Genomic DNA, 24,584 nt, shown 5'->3' with positions numbered 1-24,584 from the left:
TGAAATTTCTTTTTCTGAAACAAATGATGTAATACTTTCTCTTTTATCATATGTTGATTTTACACAGGGAAAAAAAACAATGTTTTTAAAGTTATTGTCTTCCTCCTCCTTAAAACCTTATAGTACTTGGTATCCCATTTACTCCTAAGAACATTTTTCCTTTAGCTAAAAGGATCTCATTGAAGTGATTGTGTACTTTCTTTTTGTAATCTCCCTGGGCAAAATCCATCCCTTCTGTGGCAGGGTCAAAAAATATTATGGCTTTTAGTGTAACTTCCAGATATCTTAAAGTGCAGTACTAAGAGCTAATTTACAGTTTCTATGAAGGCTGACCTGTTGGACAAATGTGAAGGGATGAAAAAAGAGAAGTACTTTCTTACCATGTACACCCCCCCCCCCAAAAAAAAATTAGTGACAATGCTGAAATTTTGTCTAATTTTCAAACTTCTATGAAATAATAAATAGAGGGGAGTTGTAACGGGAGAGAAAGTCTTGGATACAGCATGACAGATCTCACAAAAGATGGTCAAAGTGCATGAAAATTATTTAAAAACACTGCTAGTTTGCATATGAACAACATCACAGAAAGAATGACGCAACTTTCAAATTGCTCTCAGGAAAATTGAGGATGGAAAACCACCTCTTGTCTGAATCAAGTGGTCAGTGCTTCTGCAAATATATTGCAGCATCCAAAAATTCCAGCTAGCTTTGAGTAATAGCCGCCCAGCAACACCAATTTTAAAAGTCCCTTACAAAAGGAACATGAATGCATTCATGTTTTGTGTTGCTAAAACCAATATTTAGATAGTAAAGATGCACAAGAAGGAAAAAATGAACAATATTTACCATTTTAGAGGAAGTTCTTTTCCAGCGTGTTATTTCTTGAAACAGAAACACACTTCTTATTCCATTGACTAAGCAGTTCTAAGAAAGAACTCAGTTTGAGTCTATCAATGAACTCTTCTGAACCAAATGTAATGACCATACAATAATATAGTTACCTGAAGGGTGTGAAGAAATGGGGAAAAAAAGAAAGCTGAAGGGGCAAATTTAAAACCCAGGATGAAAACATTCTGCTTCTTTCACCAGGAGATAGTGGAATATTCCGCCAGATATAAACAATACAAATAATAAATATTTCCTACATTCTCTCATGCAATACAATAACACCACACCTTTATATTGAATGCAATGATATGGAGTGAAGAATCCTTCTCTCTGCTATTTTGGTCTTTTCTTTTCAAATATACGTTGTCTAAATAGCCAAAGCATTTACATATATGATTTAGTTCAATCTCTTTGACTTGGAAATGAGACAAAAATGAAATTAGTAAACAGAGTTCATTCCTGGCCATTTTTTTTTTAAAAAAAACAAGCATTCTCTTTTCTCTCTCCTATAAACAATGACAAAGTACCAACAGAAAGCCCCCCTATGAAGTCAGTGCTCGCCCACTAGCATTTGGCACTTTACACATAAATGGTCTCAGACATTACACTTAATGGCACACTGTAGCACATATTCAGACAACTCTCAGATTATTCCATGAATCATACTCACACAGCATGATCACCAGGACGGCTGCATCTTTTAAACATATGCTGTTAATTTTTCATGAACTTGTCACATACTTGAAACCTCACTCAAGAGTTTCAATTCTCACAGTCAGTAGCATGAACTGCTTGGGAAAACACTGATGGTAGGCACTACTTATTTTCAAATTCATGTATTTCACAGGTACTGTAGGAATATAGTCTGTAAGCACGATATACATAAGATTACCCTTTCTCCACTTAGGTAACACAGTGCATGTTTCAGATGTGATGAGGCGAGATACATTGTTCTTAGAACTCAAATCTTACAGCTTTTTATGTCGGAAGTTATTAGTGTTAAAAATGAATGCCGGAGGAAACAATGACACTATTAAGTGCCGTATTTTGCTTCCACACACAATGAAATGCAGTTATATCTTTAAAGGTCATGGTGCATACATCTGTACTGTAATTAAACATGTTTCACAGTTGTGCAAAGGAAATCCAAATGATACAAAAGGGATTTATAGAACGGGCCAGCAACTAAGGTGTTTTAAAATAACTTTTGTCCTGAATAGGTTTCCCTCCCCGCCCCCCCCCTTAAGTCCCACTTTTGGCTGTACAACTGGTTTTGAAGAGAAATCCAGTTCTTGGTATCTGTGTGGCTTTTGTTTTTAGTTCACATAATAAAGCCAATAGACGATATTGAAGAAGGAAAAAACAACAGGGAAGAATATGCGTGACCATCGATCTATGGCATTCACATCAGTCAAGTCAGGGATGGTAATTTTCAACTGAGAGGCACGTCTCCGTAGCCGGCTTTTCTTTTGTGCCACATGCCGTTCCAGGGCGTTACGGCCAAAGCTGTGTCTTGGTAAGCCAGCCTTCCGATACTGGATACTTGAGGTATCATAGGCCAACATGGTGCTTCTAGGGTCTCCAAGACCTATGACAGCTTCAGAGGCAGCCATCTCATTTTTAATTTCAAGTGTGCTCAACAGAATGTTTTCATGAGGATCCATCTGGAAAACACAAGAAGGTGTCTTAGTGTGAGCAATAAATTCCCAAACCAAATCAAATCAGACCTAAGATACCTAGCTGTCTATGCCAACCTGCAAAAGCCTATACTTTAAAGGTGCCAAGTATATGTTCATTTCTGGATCCTGTACTTTGAAAGCACAGGCAAGTATATTATATGGTAACATCCCTGGCCACGTGTTTGCTGCCAAAAGTCTTGGAAGTCTGTGTACTGCTATTCTGTACTTGCATGAAGTGCTATACTAGTTCTAAAAATGATGTTCTGACAAGACTGTACGGCATTCATAATAAGAATGATTTCAATAGTGCTGCAGAATGAGAAAACGTAAATATGAGCCCTGGCTTTAACCCAAAGTTCTGTATTCCATCTAGAGTCCTGGTATGTTGATATAGTCCTCATGCTACTGAAAGCAACAGACATTCTCAGTTCAGAATTTGCTATAAAGATTTGATATTATCTGCTTTCAGCTTGCAATGGACAAGGTAAATGTCCTCTCTTCATAAACAATTTATCCTGGAACAATTCATCCTGTCAGAAAACAATTATGACCATGACAGTAGGTTGTACCTCAACAGTAAAAATAACGAGGCGTTCATTTTAGAGTACTAATGTCAATTACATATTTTTGGTATATCATTGGTATCTGTAAAGTCATAATTTTTTTTTTTTAAATGCCATTTATGTTTCTGGTGTTAGGCAAACAAAAGACAAGTGAGAATATCCGCAGCGAATTACACTGGGAAGAAGTATAAAACAGTTCTCAGGCATTCACAATTTTTTCTTCAGAAGAGTATTTCTTACTTATTTAGAAAGAAGCTTTTGCTGACTAGAAAGGTTTTATAAGGGATTTTTAATAGGTATTATAAGGAAACATTGACTTTTTAGCATATCATGGTCCCCCTCCCCCAGATATCAGATTATAAAAATCACTTTAATGTTTAACTGACTTTGATTATTATGCTGTTATATATTATTAGTAAATTACTTAGACATACATTTGAAAGTAATTTGAAACCCAGAAACTTTAACAGGGTTAATAATAAGATAGATCGCAGTAGGCAGCCGTGTTGGTCTGAAGCAATAGAACAAAGGCGTGCCTGTCTACTGCAAGGTTAATAATAAGTTTTCTTGACAGATCCTAATAGGCTAAGTGACATCTGTTATTGGACCATATTCTAATGACATAAGATGTATTTTCTTTCTGCTTTACATGCGTCTGTATAAAAACAGAATAAATTGTCTTTACGTTCTTCCTGATTAACCAATCTGTGTATTATCTAAAAGCAACACTCATTCCATTTCAGCAGGTTCTTCCGTACTTGGGGAAAGAGTGGTATACATAGAATTCCCATTCCTCCCACATATATACTCCAGTCTTTCTCTTTGGTTTTGGGGAGAGCCCTACTTCAGTGTGCCGAGGCTTTTCTTTAATTCCTACCTCTCGAAAAAAGAAGCCTGAGGAAATTTTTAATTCTTATGACAATGCAAGTGTATAATCATTTTACTGAGTATCAGTGACATGGAGTTTTCCTTAAACATCTTAGTCAGCTTTGCATATCTAAGCTATACTTTCTGCCTCTCAAATTGTAAATTAAGACAAAATGAACACAAGAAAGACATTCAGAGCAATCCTAAGCAGGTCTACTCTGAATTCTACTCGGGAGTATTCAGTGGCGCTTACTCCCAAGAAAATGCTCTTAGGATTGCACTGTTAGTGGTACCTCTGGTAAGAAGGTTTCTAGAAATGTATCACTTGCTAGTAGGGTTGTCAGCTATGGTTCTGAAGCTCCTGGTGATTTGGGTGCAGAGCTTAGGGATAGAGGAGTTCGGGGAGGGGAAGGAGGTCAGTGATCAAGACCGAGTGGGTATAAATGATGCCTATATTTTTAACGTAACTTTTTTACACATTTTGGCATTTTTCTAAAGACTGCTTTTATGAATTCTAACTGGTTTAAAACATACTAGATTAAACCAATACTCTTACTGTGTTGCTTTCAGTGGGATGGGGCGTTTGAAAAAGCCTCCTTATGTACATTCTCAAGCGATTAACCACACATCACAGCTGTTATTGTGCAACTAATAGCATGTCCAGGGTGTGGGATTTCTGATGGGAAGTATGTCACATGCTTTTGTTTTGTTGCTCTTGTCTTCAAAAGCACTGCCTTCAATTAACTGTGGCATCGTTATTGCATATACAGTCCACAAACCCAGACATCATCAAGTTGCCCAGGAAGGAATAGTCAGGCCAGCGTTAGTAGTGAATGTAGTCAGTCTTATGTATATATAAAGGGTATAAATTATTATTGCTCAGAGAAAATGTTCACTTTAAAATTATTTTCGCTAATATACTTGATTTAACTATGAACAATGGCGACTTGTTAAATACTACAGAAATCTACAAACCACAGCCAGGACTCACCCAGCTGCCCACATTTCTGGCCTCCAAGAATGGGAGAAACCATGTGGTCGGAGGCCAGTCACATGGTCTAGAGGGCAGGGTCCCAAGGCAGGTAGAGGTGGGCACATGCGTTCAGGGGCTGGTGTCGCACTGGGGTTGGCTGCAGATAGTTTTGGGGGCTTGGCTGCCTCCCCTTATTTAAAGCACCACTGCAGAGATCTCACCTCTTGTTTCCTTGGCTGTGGGAGCCAGGGGCAAGCCGCCCCCCGCCCCCCCACAGCTCTTGTGGCTGTTTAGGCATCAGGACAGATCTTTTTGCTAGTGCGGCAGTCCTGCGTGCCTGCAGTCTTGCGACTCCCTTAAGGGGTCTTGGGATAGAGCCGAAACATGCCAAGTCAGAGGCTGTCAGCAGGGCTCTCATTACCAGGTGACAAGGGTACCATGCTATGGCTTCTGGGGTTTGCCCCTCCTTGGTTTCACCCCCAGCAAGCAGGTTGGATTGTGGGGGGTTATAAGATGGCTGGTGGGTTTCCCGACTCAGGATCTGTCACTGTGCTGTACCGATGCTCCCACAGAGTATTCAAACAAAGTTGTGGCCTTTGTTTCTTCAAAACATCTTGTGGACGGTCTATCATTTCTTGCCCTCATCCCCCTCCATCCCCTGGGTCTATAAGTGTTCACACAATTTTCGAAGCAATGTTTTTGGAATATTGTAGTTGGGTTTGAAGACTGAACTGTGGTCCATATGGGATTGCTTCCCTTTATTCAGTGACTTTACCTTTAGGACAAACATAACAGTTAAAGGTGAGATGCAGTCAGAGGTAGCTAATTATGCTTTACCTACCAAATTAGCACAATTTTATCGCATCCTGTTAGTGCATTCTCTGTGTTAATGGATGCATGGCTGTCCTGTCCTCAGGCAGTACAATTTAGTACTGCCTTCCACAGCCACAGCCACATTCATTCTGGAGGGAGAGAATATTAGAATGCTGAGTGGGAAGGGGGAAGCTGAGAGTCCACTCCGGACTTCAACCGTTGTTCTGCGGAGTAAGGATCTAGCCGCTGAGGGGATGTATACGTGTGCTAGAAGTGTGGCTCTGGTAATGCATACTAGCTAGGGATGGGCACAAACCAGGAAAATGGTGGTTTGTTTGATTGCCCAAACCGGTTTGTGGTTTGTTTGGTTTGGCTTGTTCAGGAAGTGGTAGAACAGCCCCCTCATGAGTTAGACACCAAACTCCCAGGTAGTCTTCAGCAGCCTCTCCTCCACCAGCCCTCCAAGTTTGGTGAAGATTGGATTTGGGATGCCTGAGTTATAGCCCCCCAAAGCAGGTGCCCCAAGGCAAGCTCAGCTCTAGCTTCATTTAAGTCCCTGAAACCAAAGCAAAGAGAGGTTTTTTAAAAATTGTCCCACTGTGAGGCGCGGGGGAAGGAGTTCCTCCAAGCTTCCTCTAAATCAGCCATGTAGCAAACAACAACTGAACTAACTCTTCTCTCTTTGTGCTTGTTGCAAAGTGAAAGCAGTTGAGTCAGGGTATTATACTGGTATATAATCTGCTCCCATAGAGCAGAATGGGAGCCCTGTGGTTGGCTCCCAGAGTTGCCAATCAAGCTATGGACAACTGCTTTGGGTGTTTCTAGGGCTCTCCACAAGTCCACCCTCCCGAATTGTCTAGGAATTTTTTGAATCAGTGCCAGGATGTTTGGAGAATGAACTGCAAAAATGAACCAAATGAACCACCATGGGAAAAATGTGGTTCATTTTTTGGTTTGGGAATGATCGAATGAACAGTTCAAAATGAACCACAATCCAACCCGGTTAATGCTCAAACTGCAGTTTGTTTCTCAGTTCATGCCCATTCCTAACGCTGGCTATTTAATGTTATTAAGAAAAAAAGTGATGTTAATCCAGAATGAGTATGTCTTCTCTCATGGGGTCTGGCCAATTTGAAGAACTCCTAAAGTTGGAGCTTTCATATGTTGGTTGACTGAAACAGCTGTCAATCAGGGTTGAAAGTGCATTTAAGCTCTGAAGGGAGTTTAGGTAACTTTTATTGAAGCTGCCCTGTAACAATTATTCTCGAAAAAAGGAAAATTGTGAGGGTATGCAGTTGCTTTAACAACTGAACAGCAGATATTGTTAAACATGAATGTTAAACCCTGCTAAGGGAATGAATGAACAAATCCGTCTGCTCTTTTGTAATCCTGCCTCCTGTACCTCAGTAATGTTTACTAATAATTCAAAATTCTTCAGCATAACCAAATCGTATTAACACATCCATCAAAATAAGGACTGGGTCACATTAGTTTAAAACCCACTGAATTCTGTCACGAATGACACTGAAGATAAAGATTGTTACACCTGTCTTCCATTTTGTCTTCACAACAACTCTGGTTTAGAAAGGAAGACTGGTCCAGTGTGATCCAGTCAGTTTCATGTTGGGTGAAGATCTGAATCATCTCCACTCTAGTCCAGTGCTTTAATCACCTCACCACACTGGCTCTTTCGAAACAAAATCATATGGATCTTCCAAGTTAGGTCCTATATACAATTCACATATGGGTGTGGTGGAATGCAGCTGTCATTTACAGCCTACCTGATGTTGACAAAAATTGTCTTTAATAGGATATGTTTTAGATATTATACACTTAGTGTCTAGCCTATAATAGAAAAACATAATTCAGATCAGAATGCCAGGAAAAGGTTCCTTACTACTTGCAGTTTAAACAAAATCTTCTGCAGTCTACAACAAACATTTATATGCATACAACCACAGCAATCTGTCAAAACATTATCCCTCCATCACAGAATTCTGAAGTCCTAGGAAGAGATTAATATTTTTTTTCATTTTTTTTTTGGGGGGGGGGGAAATAGCTGCTTATACTTCATGGCACCAAGCATTAAAGAATCTACCATTTAGCAAACAGTAAATTCTTTTAATGTCTAATTGTCAAATTGTTTAGAAAGACGCATGTTAGCTCTGAGACAAGCACATGATGACTGCGAAACAAATAAAACATTTTTTTTCTATTATATCTGAGGTTAAAAAAACAAAACTGGTAAATCAGAGCAGTAAGAGTGGGGAGGGTGGGGAGGCTGAATGGGAGTGAATCAAATAAGCAGGATAGCAAAAAAAAATTTTTTTTTTTGAAAATTTTATTTTCTATTTACAGTCAAAGTCCAAACTTCAATAGTTAAACCAATCTTCAGCCTTCTATACACTTTATTTCAAAAGGTACATGGACAGGTTGGCCACAGATAATTTTCAAAATATAAAATTTGTATATTCCCACACATGAATCATGAGAATACTGTGTGATTGTTTGAAACGCAGGAAAAAGCAAAAGTAATCAGACATATCAAGTCCCCAAACAGTCAGTTTTGGAGTCCTGTATGAATGTTGGCAAAGATGCCAGTACAGTAACTGCAATGTGATTAACTTCAGCAAGATGTCACATTTTCAGGGAATTTAGCAAGGGAAAAAAAAATTATTCCCAGTGTGTATGGCATTTACCATTTTTTTTTCCCTTGTAAGAAGTTTTCTGCAGTTATCAGACACTTCCTCGGTAAGACCATAACTCAAGAAGGCTGGAGGTCTCTTAATCTTTTCCCAAGAGACATAGGTAATTACTTGATAACAGTAAATTGGCAATGGCTGAGCCCCCAGGTGTCCTATGCCAAGGGTAGTTAGGTACGAGAACGTATGTTTATTCATAAAAAGCCAACTTTCCTTGGGTGCCTCTTTTCAGTACTGCCTGACTTTCACTTCCAAACCAGGAAGTACAAAATCTTATGATGAAGAAAAATAGCAGAAAGCAAATTGACCTAATCTTTGGACTTGAAGTGCAGGGTTGAGTTTTAGATTAGGAAAGGTCTCTTTGAGCTTACTTGTGACATATAGGTTCGCCCATCTCTAATGAAAACGTATGCTTGTGACTAAGGAAAAACTTACGACAGTGAAACACACTAACTCTACAGAATGCCTTTCATCTGGAAGGATCCCAAAGCAATTTATAGACTTTAGAAAGCGACATCGCTTCACCAACAAGTGCAGTCACCTCTCTGGCAAAATGTGGTGGCTATCTAACATTGCCAAACAACACACTGTATTTTAAAACAGGAAATGAAAAAATGCTGTAGCCAATTAAACTATGTAGTGGGTGGTGGTGAATGGTGGGGATGGTTCAGAAACTAGGAGACCATTCAGAATACAACTGAAATTTGGACAGGATGACGGCATTAAGATGCCAGCTCTTGCCAAAAAAAGAAAAGAAAAAGTGCCATGGGATCTTTAATGACTACTAATGGTTCAAGACCTCTCAATTTCATGTCTCTAAGGATAAAATCATTAGAAAACAATAAAAGATACCTTTGTTGAATACATTTCTGGACAATGATATGTGCCAATTATTCTTCTGTCCTGTAAGTTAATAAAATCAAGACCAGTTTCCTTAGAGAAAAAGTAGCTGTTAGCTTTCATTTAAAATTAATGCACTATAGGCTATGATTATAAATTATGCAATTTAATTAAAAGCACAGGGCACTCTGAGCCAACAATCAGCAGAAGCGTATCGTCATTTTAGAACTGCTGTTGTTGTCTTGGCCTGACATTGTAGACAACATAAATCTGTGATGGAAATGTGGGGGGGGGGGGCTTCCTTCCCCAACTGGTCATTTTTGACCTAGAAAGAAATGATAACATTTCAAACTTATTCTGGAATAAGTGGGAAACATGTGGGTTTCGAACATGATGGGAAAGAATAAAAACAAACAAAGCACAGGTTTTTGATGCTGAAGGAATATTCAGCCACAGATCAAGTTCCCTGATGACGTAAAAAAGATATTAAGTATGCAATGGAGAAATTCCAAAAAGCAGGGAAGGTAGGATGGGTAAAGATGAGAAAGGGAAAAAAAAACAATAACAAAATCACACAAGTAGAGGATGAATGCCAAAATGTAAAATGCTTACTTAAACTCAGCAATCATTGGGGTGGTATGATCACTCTAAATGATAACATCATGAATGACAGACATGGATTTCATTGTTACTCCTGATTAATCTGTAGAAAGGTGATCATGGAGCATGAGACCCTGCTAATCTTCTCAGCTCATAAACCAGGTACACCTATAAAAAACCAGTCCTAGCCAATGTCCAAAATGATGGCTATCTAAAGGAAGAGTGTGTAATACATACAGAGTAACTTGAAATAATAATATATAACAAGGAAATTACTGTTTTTATCAGTGTTGCATAACTTATTTAAGCAGCAATATTTCTTTCTTTTGAAGATACTTCTGAAGGGTCCATTCATTTATATATCTTATCATTAAACATACTTCATGTCATTGTAGTACAGTTGTACGGTTGCATTCCATTGCCTGTAAGGCATCTGTTCTTAAAGTATGGCTTCAAAAACAAAGCTAAAGATAGATATAGCCATAAAATGTTATCTGACTGAACTCAGATGGCGCAAAACAATTTAAGAACACTGACAGAAATAGAGGTATTATCCTCAGCCAAAGAATGGATCAAAGACAGAAGTTATGCCTTATCTATTCACCTTCAGTCTTCTAAAAAGCCTTCTGTCAAAGATTTAACACCATCATTGAGACAGATATGTGGACCTCAGTTGCTCTTACTATTGCAATTCCTGGTCACGAACTCTTTCCCCAATTATTTATTTTGATTTTTTTATTATGTATTTATTTATTTCTATTTCTATCCCAACCCCCCCACGAGGGGTCTCAGGGCAGACTACAAATCATAAAAATAACAATAGAAGTTTAAATAATTAAAATCTGATTTCTGTTAAATCATAAAGCAGATACAGTCAGCATAGATTCAGCTTGACATTGATGTTCATTTTGGCTGATTCTATTTGATCAGTATTGCCAGTAGAAGAGGCCAAGATGGGTTTGGATGCCTGTTGCCTAGGGTTGCCAAGTCCAATTTAAGAAATATCTGGGGACTTTGGGGGTGGAACCAGGGGACTTTGGGGGAGGAGCCAGGAGACATTGGGGTGGAGCCAAGATAGGGTTGCCAAGTCCAATTTAAGAAATATCTGGGGACTTTGGGGGTGGAACTAGGGGACTTTGGGGGAGGAGCCAGGAGACATTGGGGTGGAGCCAAGATAGGGTTGCCAAGTCCAATTCAAGAAATATCTGGGGACTTTGGGGGTGGAGCCAGGAGACATCGGGGTGGAGCCAAGATCAAGGCTGTGACAAGCATAATTGAACTCCAAAGGGAGTTCTGGCCATCCCATTTAAAGGGACCGCACACCTTTTCAATTCCTTCCTTCCATAAGAAATAATGAAGGATAGGGGCACCTTCTTTTGGGGCTCATAGAATTGGACCACCTGGTCCAATCGTTTTGAAACTTGGGGGATATTTTGGGGAGAGGCACTAGATGCTGTACTGAAAATTTGGTGCCTCTACCCCAAAAAACAGCCCCCCCCCCAGAGCCCCAGATCAATTCTCCATGATTTTCTATGGGAATAACTCTCCATAGGGAATAACAGAGTTCCCAACAGACATTTCCCTTCCCTCCCCCCACTTTCTGACGACCCTGAAGTGGGGGGAGGGCCTCCAAACTGGGGGATCCCCTGCCCCCACCTGGGGATTGGCAACCCTACTGTTGCCTCCTCTGAAAGCCTTGCAGAACAGCTCCGTCTTGAAGGCCCTGTGGAATTGTAACAGGCCCCACAGGGCCCTAATCTCAAGAGGGAGATTGTCCCACCAGGCTGGGGCCAGGACAGAAAAAGCCTGGCCCTAGTTGAGGCTAGCAGGACATCCTTGGGCCCAGGGACAACCAGGATATGTTGGTCAACCGAGTGCAACGTTCTGCAAGGGACATAATGGGAGAGGTGATCCAAAGGATATGCAGGTCCCTGGCTGCATATGGCCTTAAAGGTCAACACCAAAACCTTGAACTGGATCTGGTATTCTATTGGCAGCCAGTGCAGTTGATGCAGCACTGGCTCCCAGTAGAATTTGCTCCTCTTCCTTCAGAAGGTTTCCTCTTTTCTACGTTATCTTCACAACAGCCCCGTGCTGAGCAACACTGATTAGGCTTACCATTTACTAGGCGGGAGTGGGAGAACTCCCACCCCTATTGTCCATCCTTGCTATAGTGTGGGGGACTCACAGGGCCAGAGTGGCATCCCCATGACATCTTTTGAGACTGTGTAACTGGAAGTAATTTCCTCATGTCTTTGGCTGCTCTAGCATTCATCTGAAACTTTAAAAAATGTCAAGATGTCAGGGGATTTCATTCTTGTCAATCTCCATTCCCCAAAGTTTCCCTTGGCTGGTCATCCTAATAGTGACTGGCCCGAGGAGAGACTCATTCCAGAGTGGGATCTCATTTATACCACTTTCTGCTTTTGCCTTTCTCTTTCATCCCATTTTTGGGCCATTACATCTTTTAGGCCTCCTTTCTTGGGCTCTCTGGGTTGGAACAAACCTTTTTTTTTTTTTTTTGCTGAAGAAGGACCCTTTCCCTATAATATATCATGAGAGTTGCATGGTCAAAAACAATGTGGGGTGCGAGCTGTTGTAAGAAGGGAAACTGGGGAAGATGGGGTGAAAATGTTGGTGGGATCCAATTTGATTCCCATCGGCTGCCTTCTTAGTTCTTTTGGTACCGTCTTATTATGTCATTTGCTGGAGTCCTATTCTGCACCTCTTTGTCTACACCACTGTACTTGTGGTGTCTGCTTACAGCATCTGAACAGATCGTGCTGTGCAGCCAGACACTACTAAGACTAAAACAACAATGCCAGCAGAGCATTCAGCCTGCTTTTTGGTAATGTTAGCTTAGTTCATAGGGTTGCCAAGTCCAATTCAAGAAATATCTGGGGACTTTGGGGGTAGAGCCAGGAGACTTTGGGGGTGGAGCCAGGAGACATTGGAGGTGGAGCTAGGAGCAAGGGTGTGACAAGCATAATTGAACTCCAAAGGGAGTTCTGGCCATCACATTTCAAGGGACGGAACACCTTTTCAATGCCTTCCTTCCATAGGAAATAATGAAGGATAGGGGCATCTTCTTTGGGGACTCATAAAATTGGACCCCCTGGTCCAATCTTTTTGAAACTTACGGAGTATTTTGGGAAGAGCCACCGGATACTATACAGAAAATTTGGTGCCTCTACCTCAAAAAACAGCCCCCCCCCCAGAGCCCCAGATACTTGTGGATAAATTCTTCATGATTTCCTATGGGAATAAATCTCCATAGGGAATAATAGAGTTCCCAGCAGACATTTCCCTCCCCTCCCCCCGCTTTCTGATGACCCTGAAGCGGGGGGAGGGCCTCCAAACCGGGGGATCCCCTGCCCCCACCTGGGGAATGGCAACCCTATTAGTTCAGCCAATCACTGCCAGATACTTCACTAACATTGTGCTAGTGCACTACATTACTCAGCCTCAGTAAGTGCCCTGGACGAGATATTACTAAATATAACAACTAATATCCAGACTGGCAGGTCATCTAGCAAGTCGCATGATTCCTATGTAATGTTAATGACAACTGACGATAACGTTTAAAAGTCACTGAAATTAAACCTTTGGGAAATGCTGGGAATGAACGAAAATAAGTTATATGAACTTTTATGACTCAAAAGCAAGAAACATGAAATCCTTTTCAAGGACTATGCCTTTCAACTATGCTGGAACAACAGATACTACATTATTATTTTTTGTTTGCTCGTTTGGTGCATATACTGGATTTATAACTGATACGGAATCCTTATTTAAGACTGATTCCTCACTAGCAGTTGTTTTACCCCCGGGCTTCTGTTTTCCCCAGTTCAAGGGATCAATTCCCCACCAGTTGCTGTATGGGCACATTTGGATCCATGGCTCCCTCCTTTCCCTTGCAGCTTCCAGTTCTCTAAAAAACAAGAACAGGAAGCTGCGAGGGAAATTGGAGGGAGCCACAGATCAAAATGCGTCCATGCAGCAACTGTGGGGAATTAATCGTTTAAGCTGGGAAAGCAGAAGCCCAGGAGTGAAGCAACTGCTAGTGAGGAATCGGTCCTGATCTTTAGTAATCTGGCATATTAACTAGCATACAACACCCTGATCAGTTTTGCAGACGTGTTTTAATAACACTTTTGGTAAAATAGATTCAACTGGTTTTCACACAACCTTTGTGCTAGAAAACAAAACAGAACAAAAGTATACAATGCAGATGAGGTCTCTTTCATACTACCACCAGTCAGCTGAAATTATATTACTTTGTCCCCCTCTGTCTCTAGCCTAAAGGCTAAACTGTTGTGCTAACATCTCTTAGGGCAGGGTTGTCAAACATACAGTTCAGGGGCTGAATCAGGCCCCCAGAAGGCACCTATCAGGCCTTCGAGCAACTGGCCGTCATCTACTCCCTTCTCCCTATATCTTGCTTTCTTCTGCGTAACAGCTTGCTTTGCAAGGCTTGCTCAATTGCACAGGAGCTGCAGAGCAAAACCTCTATTTTCTCCATTGGCTGAGGCTCCTCCCTTGAAGAGGAAGGAGGGAGAAATAGCTTGCTTTGCCAGGAGCTCTCAATTGCACAACAGAGCTACTGAGCCAAGCTTCTCTTTCATCTGTTGGCTGAGGCTGCCCCCCCCCCCCCCATGTCCCCTGGGGAAGGAAGGAAAGAGCCAGAGCTTCCTTTGTTCAGTTCCCTGGATCCCATGAGAGAAATACAAAGAAAGCATCTTTGAAACCAATGAGTGCTAACATTTTAAGCATGTTTTAAGTTTTTTAAAAAAAATATATTTGTGTTAGTTTTCTTTATAAAATTTATATCTCTGCTACCTAATCTTAAGTAGATACGCCCATGGCCCAGTCCAGCATGGCTCAGCCCAACCCGACATGGCCCGGCCCAACAAAGCCTCATTTATGTCAGATCCGACCCTTATAACAAAAGAGTTCAACACCCCTGTCTTAGGGACACATCCAAGTAATACAGTTTGATTGTATGCCGTCATCTCCTGTTCTACAGGAACTTCTCAGAGTATCGTGGGATCAAAACCATGCAGCAGTCTTTCCTGTTCCACTTGGCTTGCATGAACTGCCCCTTTTTTCTACTTGTTTCTGGCTAAGGGATAGGAAAAAGCCTCATAAAGGGTTCAATCCTAATAATCATGAGTAGAAACTTGTTGATCAAGTCTTTCCACTCTTATCTTCTTTGTCCCTCCTCCCCAAGTCACATGAAAAAAGGTCAGGGGATCCTAGAGAATATAATGGAATACAGAATAGATCAAATAGGAAACTGTAGAAATTACAGACCTACTTTGCTTGAGCAGAAATACTTTCCACTCATACAAGTGTACCTCTGGATTTAACCCAAGATGTCCCACAAGTAGAACTGTTAACTCTTGGATAATGCACATCTGGCGCAGGCTATGTGTCCACAGGCAGGGCCAGTTGGCCCAGGAATTGAGCCCATGAGAAAAAGAGAAGAGATTGGATCTTATACCCCGCCCATCACTCGGCATCTCAGAGTGGTTTACAATCTTCTTTCCCTCCTCCTCCCCACATCAGACACTCTGTGAGGTAGGTGGGGCTGAGTGAGCTCTTTCAAGAACTGCTCTTGAGCAAGCAGCTTTTTCAAGAACTATGACTGACCCAAGATCACTCAGCAGGTACATGTGGAGTAATGGGGAATCCAACCTGGTTCTCCCAGATTAGAGTCCACATACTTAACCACTACACCAAACCGTGCTCAGGATCAAGCTGAGGAGATGCCAACGAAAAGTACTGTTTATCTAAGATGGCTAGATATAGCTGTCCCATGTGCTTACAAATCCCAACAAGCAATACATTTGGATCAGGAAGTCCAGTCACCACCAAAGTTGAGTTCCTTGAATCAATGATACCACTAAGCGGATCTATACATAACAGGCTTCAATACTATGCACACTTACCTGGGAGTGAGTCATATTATATCCAGTAGATTGAATCCCATGGAGGATTTCCGTGGATGGAAGAGATTTCCACTCATCATTGTTACCTTTTTGCTCCCTCCTGCCCAAAAATGCTGCTCTTAGGGAATAGGGGATCGCTGGGAATAGTTGTAGGAGAACTGGAGATCTGCAGTATGAGGAGGAATCGGCAAACATCGTCCCCTCTTGCCTGTGGGAATCCTCCATGGGATCCAAGTCAATCGGGCTTACTTTTGAGTAAACATGGCTATGACCAAATTGGAAAACGGAGACTTGAAAAACGTTTAGTAGAAGTTCATAGTAAATCTAATTTCAGTTACAACCCCTCCTCCCCAATTCTAACCTACTACGTTATGTAGGACAAAATAGAGTGTTTTCAATGCCGGTGTTGTTCTGGTGAGGCTATATTGGGAAGAAAGGGAAGCAGAAAAGGCAACACAAGCCAGTTGCAGCAGTTGAAGAAGCCTTTTGATGCACGAAGAAGCCTTGACTTTTAAATGAAATTAAAATGAAAAATCAAGTGCAAGCCTAGTATTGTTTTTTTAAGAGCTATGTAGCAAATTCATCTGCTTTACAAAGCACAAAATAAACAGTTAAAAATGGCCTCTCACCATTCCCTCCACTATATGAAAAAAGAACCTCATCTTGGAACTGGTCAGAAGGTAAGGTTACCAGGGTCCTCACTGGGATCTTCTGTAATGTGCACAAAGCACATGCGGTATGATGATGTCACCTGAAAGTGACCTCATCATACTGCTGCCCTCGATTTTGGGCAAAACTCTATGATAAGGAGGATAAATTATTGAAAGCTGGTAAGCTGGCTATCCTACCTATAAGAGAACTGAAATAGAGGTTAACTATTCTTGAGTGGTATATGTAAATTGACAAGAAATTTCCAGCACAGTGACAGGGCTAGTCTTTATATGGAATCTTATGGCTATGCAGTTAAGAATGGCAGTTAAGGTAGTTTTTGGTTCCACCATGTATAATGAGATGGGGCAGACTGTTTCCTAAATGTTGAGGTGGGCAAGAGTACAAGAAATCAAATGATCACACCAATACGGATCAGCTGCATATACAACATCGGTTGCAACTATGGCACAGAATAATTTATGGACATGGCTTCCATGAACTCTTAAATGGTTGAACTTCTGCAGCATTGCCTGGCCTGTTGTGTGTTTTCTTTTTTTTTTCCCTTTCTTTTTGACTTTTCCATCTGAAGGAAGTCTCTATTAAAAGATCTTAATTTTTTTTTTTGTTAAAAAATACTTTTAATGAAAGTTTCTGTCATGGTCAGAGTTAATTAGCTGTCTGAAAGCACTGGAGGATAGATTGTTAGATTATGTAAGAGAGCTGATAAATTTTAAACAAGCAAAGACTGCATAAATGCTGTTTTTGTGAAAATTAAAGATGCCAATGTGAGATCTCTACTATGAACAGAGAGAACCTTACAGAGCAGACTTTTTGTCTGATGTCAGCCAGAAAGCACTACAGATGGCATGAATAAGTTACCTTGTGACCTTTTCCATAACAGCCCATGGGCTAAGACTGATACCACTTCATTACATCCATAGCAATGCTTACATAAAGCCAACGGAGAGATCACAAGCAACGGTTTGCATGCTGCTGGTTCACAACAGCAAAGCACGGTTAAAATATATAGCTTTTTTGAGCTTTTAAAAATGTTGCAGCACTACATGAATGCAATTTTAATAACAAATATGGACAAAAGTGTTTTTTGGTACTAGTGTACTTTTACTATTATTGTTTCTGACAGTTTTTTTTTTGCTTTCAAGATCTAGAACATCTCTCAGGATTCCAACACCATGGTTAAAATGCACATGTTACTACAGTCGGAAATCAGGTTCACTTAACTTCACTTGAAGTGTAGAATTCCTTAAACAATAAGAATTGTTCTGGATATAAGAGAAGATGAATGATGATATGGGGCTAAGGTATGGAATGTTGAAGGGTAATCACCTCAACGAGCCTCTTCTTTGTGTTTTTACTTTGCCCCATTTTCTGCTTTAAAATTATACCTAATTGTGCTACTGAAGTGCAACAGAAGCAACTTCTTCAGAGATTATACAATGTGAAATACAAATAAAGCATTACATTTCTCCTCTTGGTCTAATCAAGCAATTAGCGATACGCACTGCACCTTTGCATCCTGAGTTCCTTCTTTACAACATCCCTCCCACCTTCTGACTGGGATAAAAAGGCTCTAAGATCTCCATTTCTACTTGTATCTGGCAAAGAAAGCTTTGGCTACCAAAAGCTTATACCCAAAAAATCTTGTTGGTCTCTAAGGTGATACAGGATCCAAATCTAACTGTTCTACTGCAGACCAGCACAGCTACCCTCTGAAAATGGCAATCATTAGTTTTTCTTTAACATTGTTTCCCCTACTTAAGTAAAACTCAGCATTTCTTCCATATTAAAAACTGTCATCATTTAGATCTATACAATACAATCACCACCTAGTTGACATCCTAGCTACTGTTAATACTGATTTTTCCTGCAGGGCACTGTCTGCACTGTTTCCATAATTTCATGGTATTCCCTCTTACCTACAGTCATAATAATAATAATAATAATAATAATAATAATACAACATTTTATTTATATCCCGCCCTCCCTGCCGAAGCAGGCTCAGGGCGGCTCACAACATATAAATTCAGTATACAATAAAACATCCGTACAATTCAATAAATAACACGTTAAATAAAACCATCGTTTAAAACCAACATGACTATTAAAAATTAAGATTTTTGGTGCTACATCTCAGATCTTCAATTAATTTAATGGCTGGATACGTCTACAGCGGCTCTAACTTAGCTCTATATTTAGGCGAAGGCCATCTTAAAAAGAGTAGTCTTGCAGGCCCTGCGGAATTGATCAAGACTCCACAGGGCCCGCACTTCGTCCAGAAGTTGATTCCACCAGTGTGGAGCTACAATCGAAAAGGCCTGTTTGCGAGTGCTCTTCAATTTGGCCTCCTTCAGCCTAGGGATTGGCAACCAGTTCTTTCCCGCTGACCTCAGTACTCTCTGGGGCTCATATGGGGAGAGATGGTCCCTAAGGTAGGCAGGCCCTCAACCTCATTCCAAAATGAGGATGGATCCAAAGTAATTTTTGCAGAGAATGCAAAGGGAATGTGAGAAGGCAAATGTAGATATCCATACCAAGCAGATATTGAGAAAACTGACATAGGGAGTAGACCCAAGTTATCAAAGTGGGGTTTCGTACTTTGTCTTCTGACTTTTTCTTTTCTGCTTGAGGAAAATGGGATACACAAGTTTGAAACAAATATATAAATATATTTTCCATCTCGGCTCTTTGGTGATAAAAAGGTAGCCTTTCCAATGCAATTCTCTTTCTGTTTCTGTTGCCTAGTTACCAAATAATATTCAGATCTCTAAAGCTGCAGGCAGATGCCATATATAGAAAAAGGCTTGTAGCAAAGCTAAGAAGTTATTGATAGAGGCTCGCTTGGAATGAGAAGAGAAAAATCCCGCTCATTGAAGGAAACAACTGCAGAAAATGAGAAGCAAAGCAAATCCAAGATGGTATGGTGGCCAAATAGTGTGAAAGGAGATACAGAGTATGTTTTCAAGATGGTTGAAGGTATGGAAATATATTAACTTTTCTGAATAACCAGCAAGCCAGGAATGGGAAGTACAAAACTTGACTGTAAGGCTGTAGTAAACAAACAACTGATTTAATTACACACACACATGCAGACACACACACAAAAGGCCTCTGACAAATGTAAAAACAGAAATGGACCCCCAAAAAGAACTTTTTGATCACTGAGCACTCTTCATAAAGATGTGAAAAATCTAACTCTTGAAGTGTCTAGATGGGGCCATTTTTCTTTCTAAATTTTAGAAATAAGTTACTGTCATGCCTTTTTTGAATCCTCTATAGTCAGTGATTCCATAACTATTAAACAAAAGATTATTCAGAGAAAAATAGAGAAAAACACTATATCAGCATGGGACCAATTAATGAATTTTGACATCGCAACACATATAATTACTTATCTGTTAGTCTCTTTTCAACTAAAAGGATTCAAAGTGACTTACAATATAATGAATGATGAAAATGCAGTGGATATGTTAGCTGGGTTGTAGTAAAGCATTTCATACAGCACTATACAATATCTTATGGTTAGAAAGCCAACATAAGATGTTTTGGACAGTTAGTACAATCAAATGGATCAAAAACTGGCTATCTAACCGTATTAAGAGAGTAATCGTAAGTGGCAGTCCATCTAGTTGGGGAGAGATTTCCAGTGGGATCCAGGGATCGCAATTCGGTCCCATTTTGTTTTATATCTTTATAAAAGATCTGGAAGACAAAGTAGAGAATATGCTAAATAAGTCTTTTAGCTTCTACTGATTAGGGAATGGTGATCAGAGCGAGAACTAGCATTGTAACCCTCTATGCCTCTTTGGAATTGGATGGTTAGATTTTATAGACCATTATTTCTAAATAAGCAGAGAGAGAGAAGAAAATAAGATAATACAGGAAATTCGGGGAGGGGGGGGATCCCAAACACCAGAATATGACTTTGCTGTGTCAAATATCTGAAATGTTGTATGCATTTGGACATTCCTGCATCATGCAAAAAAAAGCAATTATGAAAAGACAGATGAGGAAACATCATCATACATGAGGGTATACTGTAAGAACGAAGTGCACGAGAGCTCGAGGCAAATAAAGTGAGCAACGGACAGTACAACGGTACACTGAAATGGAGTTATGTGACAAAGTGGGAATTTTGAAGAATGTTAGAATAAATAAATGACATTTCTAAACATTTTAAAACCACACAAAATTATCATGATAATAGTACTCGGCATTAACCTCCCAGGGCGTATGTGCAATGCTTGCATTGGTAACTGGATATTAAAACAACAGATCGGCAATTCATGAAAGTTCCAGGATGGAGCAGCTTTTGCACATGAAGGATATTTGGATCAAAATCCAGCATGCAAATGTAAAACCATTTGATTTAACTTTCTGAACACCCTGTCAGGGCTGTAGCCAGGATTTCAAACCTGATGGGGTCACGGCTAGGTTTTGGAGCCAGAAGGCTTCAAAACAAAAAACGACACATATAAACACAGAGGTCGTAGATATTTCTGAATAGCTTTCAGGGTCCAGCAGATCCACAGTTAACCTGAGGAGGCACACACAGTTTATACGCCGTGTCCTCCACTTACATTTTCCGGGTTGGTTGGTGTTTCTCCCCCCACAGCAAAAAGCTTTCAGAAATGAGTTAGAAACCCTGGTTTTAAACTGGAGGCTTTTTTTCTTTCTGCACTTAAAGGAAGACACAAGCCCTGGTACTTGACCTAACAATACTCACAACATAACCAGGAGCTGATCCGGAACAACTTTTGCCACTGAGCGGCCTCTCATATGTAACTTGCCTTCCCTCCTCCCCATGCATGCATCCACACCCCACATCTCTACTTTCCCTGGCGCTGAAAGCCGGTGACAAAAACTAGCCGAAACCATTACAGCAGTATTTTTTTAAGGGCAAAACTCAAGAGATTCGTATGTTATTTTGCAAAAATAATAAAAACAATAAAACCTGAAAAATCACGCCACCAGAGGAAAGTGCAGCCACAGTCACCACTGTTCCATTCGCCACACCAGCGCAAGTTCAGCTCCAAGCACACTGCTTGCCTTCCCCCACCGCCCCTCGCAAACATACATCAGCAGGACACAAGTCCATAAAACAAAACTTCCCCAGTGAAAGAAAAAACCCTACTGACTTAATGGCTGCTTGCTTGGGTTGATTTGTGTGAATTCCTTTTATTTTTTTTACCTTTCAAAGGTGATGAATCAGCACTTCTGTTCCCCACCAACCCCCCCCCCCTTGGGGGGGAGAGGTCGGGAGGGGTGAGGGAATCAAAGCTGCAGCACACACACACATACAAGACCAGAAGCAGTTGGGGTGGGGGGATTGGAAGTTAAAAGACCCCAGTTCCAAAGAGGGGGTGGGAGAAATAGGGCCAAGTTGAAAAATGCATGTTCCACTTCTACCCCTCTCCTACGCTCCCTCTTGAGTATCGCTGCTGAAGCTCCTGTGCCGGTAAGTTCCCAGGCTTGTGAAAACTCTGAGCTGATGCAGAAGCAGCAGGAAAAAGAGCCAGCAGAGGAAGGGTGGGTCAGTGAAGTTGCTTGATTGGAAGCAGAGATGGCGACAGGTCGCATACTTGTTCAGAGTCGCAGAGAGCAACGGGGGACTGAATGGAGGGGCCACAAAGGTGAAACAGGGGGTTGGTTGGATAGGCCTGGCCCCCTGCCCCTTCCCCTCTGCAGCTATGGGCCTGCACCCTGCTGTATTCTGGACTATATTTGTACCCTAAAGTCAAATTGCATTGTATTAGGGTAGAAAAGTTCCCACAAAAATGCTTGGGGTGGCAGAAGCCATTGAGTTTAACAATACTAAAACATCCATTGCTTGAAAACACACTTGGATAGGAGGCAGAACATTTGATTTGCCTAAATTCACCCCTCCTGTTTTGCATATTGAATACTCACACTAGAATGGTTCTTTTAGAAAGATAGATAGATAGATAGATAGATAGATAGATAGATAGATAGATAGATAGATAGATAGATAGATAGATAGATAGATGGATAGATGGATGGATGGATGGATGGATGGATGGATGGATGGATGGATGGATGGATGGATGGATGGATGGATGGATGGATGGATAGATAGATAGATAGATAGATAGATAGATAGATAGATAGATAGATAGATAGATAGATAGATAGATAGATAGATGGATGGATGGATGGATGGATGGATGGATGGATGGATGGATGGATGGATGGATGGATGGATGGATGGATGGATGGATAGATAGATAGATAGATAGATAGATAGATAGATAGATAGATAGATAGATAGATAGATAGATAGATAGATAGATAGATAGATAGAATCTACAATTAATAATTTCTATTGTTTCGCATCTTGGGGTATTTTTATACCTTTACCCTTTGGGGTGTTTACCTTACTTTGTGGTAAAGTAAATATGCCCTGATCTGGATAATCCAGGCTAGCCTGATCTTGTTAGATCTTGAAAGGGTAAACCCTGATTAGAACTTGGATGGGAGACCAAGGTTGCTGTGCAGAGACAAGCAGTGGCAAACCACCTCGGTTTGTCTCATGTAGAGTTGCCAGCCCCAGGTTGGGAAATACCTGTAGATTTTGGAGATGAAGTCTGGGGAGGGCAAGGTTTGGGGAGAGGAAGGACTTCACTGGGTTGCAGTTCATGAACTGAGATTCTTTCATGCCCATCCTTAATCACAACCCTCCATTCAGTTTTTTTTTTTTTTTAGAGGTTTGTGGGGCTCGTGGTGAGAAGCAGGAGGGGAGCGAGAGGGATCGCTGAAATGGTCTGCATCCATTTCTGCCTAACAGCAGGGCTGGTGCACCTGTCATTTGTTAGGCTGAAACGGATGCAAGCCATTTCAGCGATCCCTTTCGCTCCCCCACCCCACTTCCAAGAGATTGCTGAAATGACTTACAGGATCTGTTGGGCAGTCCAGTTTGAACCATGCTGCCCAGCAGAGCCCCAAATGAGCCTGTGGTGGTGCACCTCGCAAAAGCCATTTACAGGGACGTTCCCTATAAATGGCTTTTGCAAGGCATGTTGTATGCCAGTAAAGTCCAAGCGGCAAGTTCACTCGGGCATGAACCCACTAAACGAACCAGTTCAGTAATCAGGGAGGCTTGTGAAGGTTTGTGGTTGTTCTTATTCTCACTCTGGATAAAACTAAAGAGCTGCATTCATGGCAATAATTAAAAAGCAAAAGGGAAAATAGTCTGTTCTAAGGGCAGACAATTATTAGGACTGGAACAAAGTTACTCCTCCACTTAACATGTAATGGTAGTTACAGTTACAATAGAATGAATTAAGTAGAATTGTTCACTTTAGCAATAACATTTTTTGGCTGCAATTACCATCCAGATTAGCCAAGGTATAATTTGCACAAGTACAATGTAGAAGATTGTTTTTGGTGGGCGCGCCATCATAGTGAAAAAGCTTAATCAGTTGCTATCTCTGCCTGTACTTCATCATATCATAGGGACAGAAGTCTCTGTCTATTCAAAAGTGATTCTAAGTTGTTATTTAGGCTGCAGTAGTATATGGAGTTGAGGAAAAATATGGCTTAAGACCCAAGTCAGTGAAGCTTATACTGTGACAGTCTCCACCCCTTCAAACATAACACTTGTTTTCAATACGGCATTTCTGTATATACTATTTCCCATCTAATGTACTTTGTCATAAAAGGACACATTTAATATGTCCAGTAAACACCCCCACACAAATCTTGATTTGGGCAGATAAAATCAGTAAACATACTCCCCCCCCCCCAATTTGATAAAACAAAATAAATGATCATATGGAGGGATACTTGCTAATATTTTAGTTGAGCTGGAAACCACATTCTAAAATCCTCTGAACATTCCTAAATTTGCATTAACTAGTTAAGGATCAGGCTTTAATTCTACAGTCCATGATTCTTACTCATTGCTTGCTTAGGAGAACAGTCAAGCAGGACTCATTATGTAATCTATACATTATGCATATTCTACACATTTCCACACATGCTAGCGAGCTAAGCATACAGGTGGAGTATTCAGTACTTTA

The 24,584-nt window shown here is 40.7% G+C and overlaps 1 protein-coding gene across 4 annotated transcripts in view; it reads right to left on the bottom strand.

Moving 5' to 3' along the window:
• Positions 1–2,128: 2,128 nt before the first annotated feature.
• Positions 2,129–24,584, bottom strand: part of GABRB2 (gamma-aminobutyric acid type A receptor subunit beta2) — a 286,449-nt gene continuing 263,993 nt past the window's right edge. Inside the window, exons 10-12 of one of the 4 annotated variants that reach the window (XM_060240635.1) lie at positions 20,137–20,247; positions 9,338–9,388; positions 2,129–2,552 (exon numbers count right to left, since the gene is read on the bottom strand). In XM_060240635.1, the coding sequence (XP_060096618.1) occupies positions 2,205–2,552; positions 9,338–9,388; positions 20,137–20,247 (510 nt within the window). In that variant the 3' untranslated portion in view covers positions 2,129–2,204. The remainder of the gene's footprint in view (positions 2,553–9,337; positions 9,389–20,136; positions 20,248–24,584) is intronic. The other 3 variants (XM_060240636.1, XM_060240637.1, XM_060240638.1) reach the window with 3 other exon arrangements.

The sequence above is a fragment of the Heteronotia binoei genome, chromosome 5, assembly GCF_032191835.1.
Source record: "Heteronotia binoei isolate CCM8104 ecotype False Entrance Well chromosome 5, APGP_CSIRO_Hbin_v1, whole genome shotgun sequence".
NCBI lineage: Eukaryota > Metazoa > Chordata > Lepidosauria > Squamata > Gekkonidae > Heteronotia > Heteronotia binoei.
The sequence above is the reverse complement of the archived record's forward strand: the minus strand, read 5'-3'. Positions and strand labels throughout refer to the sequence as shown.